Genomic DNA, 4,172 nt, shown 5'->3' with positions numbered 1-4,172 from the left:
TCTAATGAAATGAGACTGGCATGCCAGTCTTAGCAAGGTAAACAAAGGATTGCTGTCGCCAGCATGGAGGCACTCATCAGTATATTCATTTTCATTATGTCTTTGACTTGCTCACGGATTGAACACATTAAAACCATAGGCATGACAAATACGACACCTAGGCCATACAACCATGCCGTCATGCAGCTCATGCACTTGCTCAACCTGGAAAGTGGTGTAGACGTTTGGTGTGATCTTAGACTGAGTAACGATAGTAGATTTAGGGCACTGCATTTGTAGACGGCACTATGGTGAGTGTGTGAATATCAAGCATCTCGTAAAAAAAGAGTGAGTATCAAACATCTCGTACACTGAGTGAGTATCAAGCATATTGTACACAGAGGGAGTATTAAACATGTACACAGAGTGAGTATCAAACATCTCGTACACAGATGGAATATCAAGCATCTCGTACACTGAGTGAGTATCAAACATCTCGCCCACAGAGTGAGAATTAAACATCTCGTACACAGAGTGACTGTACAAGCATTTCGTACATAGGGGGAATATCAAACATTTCGTACACAGAGGGAATACGAAACATCTCGTACACAGAGTGACTGTCAAGCATTTCGTACATAGAGAGAATATCAAACATTTCGTACACAGAGGGAATATCAAACATCTCGTACACAGAGGGAATATCAAACATCTCGTACATAGAGGGAATATCAAGCATCTCGTATATTGAAAGAATATCAAACATCTCGTACACAGAGGGAATATCAAGCATCTTGTACACAAGCATCTCGTACACAGAGGGAATATCAAGCATCTCGTACATAGAGGGAATATCAAGCATCTCGTACACAGAGGGAATATCAAGCATCTCGTACATAGAGGGAATATCAAGCATCTTGTACATAGAGGGAATATCAAGCATCTCGTACATAGAGGGAATATCAAGCATCTTGTACATGGAGGGAATATCAAGCATCTCGTACATAGAGGGAATATCAAGCATCTTGTACATAGAGGGAATATCAAGCATCTCGTACATAGAGGGAATATCAAGCATCTTGTACATGGAGGGAATATCAAGCATCTCGTACATAGAGGGAATATCAAGCATCTTGTACATGGAGGGAATATCAAGCATCTCGTACATAGAGGGAATATCAAGCATCAAGGCATGACAAATACGACACCTAGGCCATACAACCATGCCGTCATGCAGCTCATGCACTTGCTCAACCTGCAAAGTGGTGTAGACGTTTGGTGTGATCTTAGACTGAGTAACGATAGTAGATTTAGGGCACTGCATTTGTAGGCGGCACTATGGTGAGTGTGTGAGTATCAAGAATCTCGTAAAAAAGAGTGAGTATCAAACATCTCGTACACTGAGTGAGTATCAAACATCTTGTACACAGAGGGAGTATTAAACATGTACACAGAGTGAGTATCAAACATCTCGTACACAGATGGAATATCAAACATCTCGTACACTGAGTGAGTATCAAACATCTCGCCCACAGAGTGAGAATTAAACATCTCGTACACAGAGTGACTGTACAAGCATTTCGTACATAGAGGGAATATCAAACATTTCGTACACAGAGGGAATATGAAACATCTCGTACACAGAGTGACTGTCAAGCATTTCGTACACAGAGGGAATATCAAACATCTCGTACACAGAGGGAATATCAAACATCTCGTACACAGAGGGAATATCAAACATCTCGTACATAGAGGGAATATCAAGCATCTCGTATATTGAAAGAATATCAAACATCTCGTACACAGAGGGAATATCAAGCATCTTGTACACAAGCATCTCGTACATAGAGGGAATATCAAGCATCTCGTACATAGAGGGAATATCAAGCATCTCGTACACAGAGGGAATATCAAGCATCTCGTACATAGAGGGAATATCAAGCAACTTGTACATAGAGGGAATATCAAGCATCTCGTACATAGAGGGAATATCAAGCATCTTGTACATGGAGGGAATATCAAGCATCTTGTACATGGAGGGAATATCAAGCATCTCGTACATAGAGGGAATATCAAACATCTTGTACACAAGCATCTCGTACACAGAGGGAATATCAAGCATCTCGTACATAGAGGGAATATCAAGCATCTCGTACACAGAGGGAATATCAAGCATCTCGTACATAGAGGGAATATCAAGCATCTTGTACATAGAGGGAATATCAAGCATCTCGTACATAGAGGGAATATCAAGCATCTTGTACATGGAGGGAATATCAAGCATCTCGTACATAGAGGGAATATCAAGCATCTTGTACATAGAGGGAATATCAAGCATCTCGTACATAGAGGGAATATCAAGCATCTTGTACACTGAGTGAGTATCAAACATCTCGTACATAGAGGGAATATCAAGCATCTCGTACATAGAGGGAATATGAAACATCTCGTACACAGAGTGACTGTCAAGCATTTCGTACATAGAGGGAATATCAAACATTTCGTACACAGAGGGAATATCAAACATCTTGTACACAGAGGGAATATCAAACATCTCGTACATAGAGGGAATATCAAGCATCTCGTATATTGAAAGAATATCAAACATCTCGTACACAGAGGGAATATCAAGCATCTTGTACACAAGCATCTCGTACATAGAGGGAATATCAAGCATCTCGTACATAGAGGGAATATCAAGCATCTCGTACACAGAGGGAATATCAAGCATCTCGTACATAGAGGGAATATCAAGCATCTTGTACATAGAGGGAATATCAAGCATCTCGTACATAGAGGGAATATCAAGCATCTTGTACATGGAGGGAATATCAAGCATCTTGTACATAGAGGGAATATCAAGCATCTCGTACATAGAGGGAATATCAAGCATCTCGTACACAGAGGGAATATCAAACATCTCGTACATAGAGGGAATATCAAGCATCTCGTATATTGAAAGAATATCAAACATCTCGTACACAGAGGGAATATCAAGCATCTCGTACATAGAGGGAATATCAAGCATCTCGTACACAGAGGGAATATCAAACATCTCGTACATAGAGGGAATATCAAGCATCTCGTATATTGAAAGAATATCAAACATCTCGTACACAGAGGGAATATCAAGCATCTCGTACATAGCGGGAATATCAAGCATCTCGTACACAGAGGGAATATCAAGCATCTCGTACATAGAGGGAATATCAAGCATCTTGTACATAGAGGGAATATCAAGCATCTCGTACATAGAGGGAATATCAAGCATCTTGTACATGGAGGGAATATCAAGCATCTTGTACATGGAGGGAATATCAAGCATCTCGTACATAGAGGGAATATCAAACATCTTGTACACAAGCATCTCGTACACAGAGGGAATATCAAGCATCTCGTACATAGAGGGAATATCAAGCATCTCGTACACAGAGGGAATATCAAGCATCTCGTACATAGAGGGAATATCAAGCATCTTGTACATAGAGGGAATATCAAGCATCTCGTACATAGAGGGAATATCAAGCATCTTGTACATGGAGGGAATATCAAGCATCTCGTACACAGAGGGAATATCAAGCATCTCGTACATAGAGGGAATATCAAGCATCTTGTACATAGAGGGAATATCAAGCATCTCGTACATAGAGGGAATATCAAGCATCTTGTACATGGAGGGAATATCAAGCATCTTGTACATGGAGGGAATATCAAGCATCTCGTACATAGAGGGAATATCAAACATCTTGTACACAAGCATCTCGTACACAGAGGGAATATCAAGCATCTCGTACATAGAGGGAATATCAAGCATCTCGTACACAGAGGGAATATCAAACATCTCGTACATAGAGGGAATATCAAGCATCTCGTATATTGAAAGAATATCAAACATCTCGTACACAGAGGGAATATCAAGCATCTCGTACATAGAGGGAATATCAAGCATCTCGTACACAGAGGGAATATCAAGCATCTCGTACATAGAGGGAATATCAAGCATCTTGTACATAGAGGGAATATCAAGCATCTCGTACATAGAGGGAATATCAAGCATCTTGTACATGGAGGGAATATCAAGCATCTTGTACATGGAGGGAATATCAAGCATCTCGTACATAGAGGGAATATCAAACATCTTGTACACAAGCATCTCGTACACAGAGGGAATATCAAGCATCTCGTACATAGAG

The 4,172-nt window shown here is 40.4% G+C and overlaps 1 protein-coding gene across 1 annotated transcript; it reads right to left on the bottom strand.

Annotated features, from left to right (window-relative positions):
• Positions 1 to 493: 493 nt before the first annotated feature.
• On the bottom strand, positions 494 to 1,138 carry LOC125381871. Its single transcript, XM_048399205.1, has one exon. The coding sequence runs from the start codon at positions 1,136 to 1,138 to the stop codon at positions 494 to 496; it is 645 nt and encodes a 214-aa protein (XP_048255162.1).
• Positions 1,139 to 4,172: the final 3,034 nt, after the last annotated feature.

Source organism: Haliotis rufescens, unplaced genomic scaffold, assembly GCF_023055435.1.
Source record: "Haliotis rufescens isolate VD_foot unplaced genomic scaffold, xgHalRufe1.0.p SCAF_2, whole genome shotgun sequence".
Taxonomy (NCBI): domain Eukaryota; kingdom Metazoa; phylum Mollusca; class Gastropoda; order Lepetellida; family Haliotidae; genus Haliotis; species Haliotis rufescens.
This window is presented reverse-complemented; position numbering and strand designations above follow the sequence as displayed.

What these genes read in the sequence shown, in the direction of transcription:
- LOC125381871 (XM_048399205.1), bottom strand. Translation starts at nt 1,138, where the DNA reads ATGCTTGATATTCCCTCCATGTACAAGATGCTTGATATTCCCTCTATG.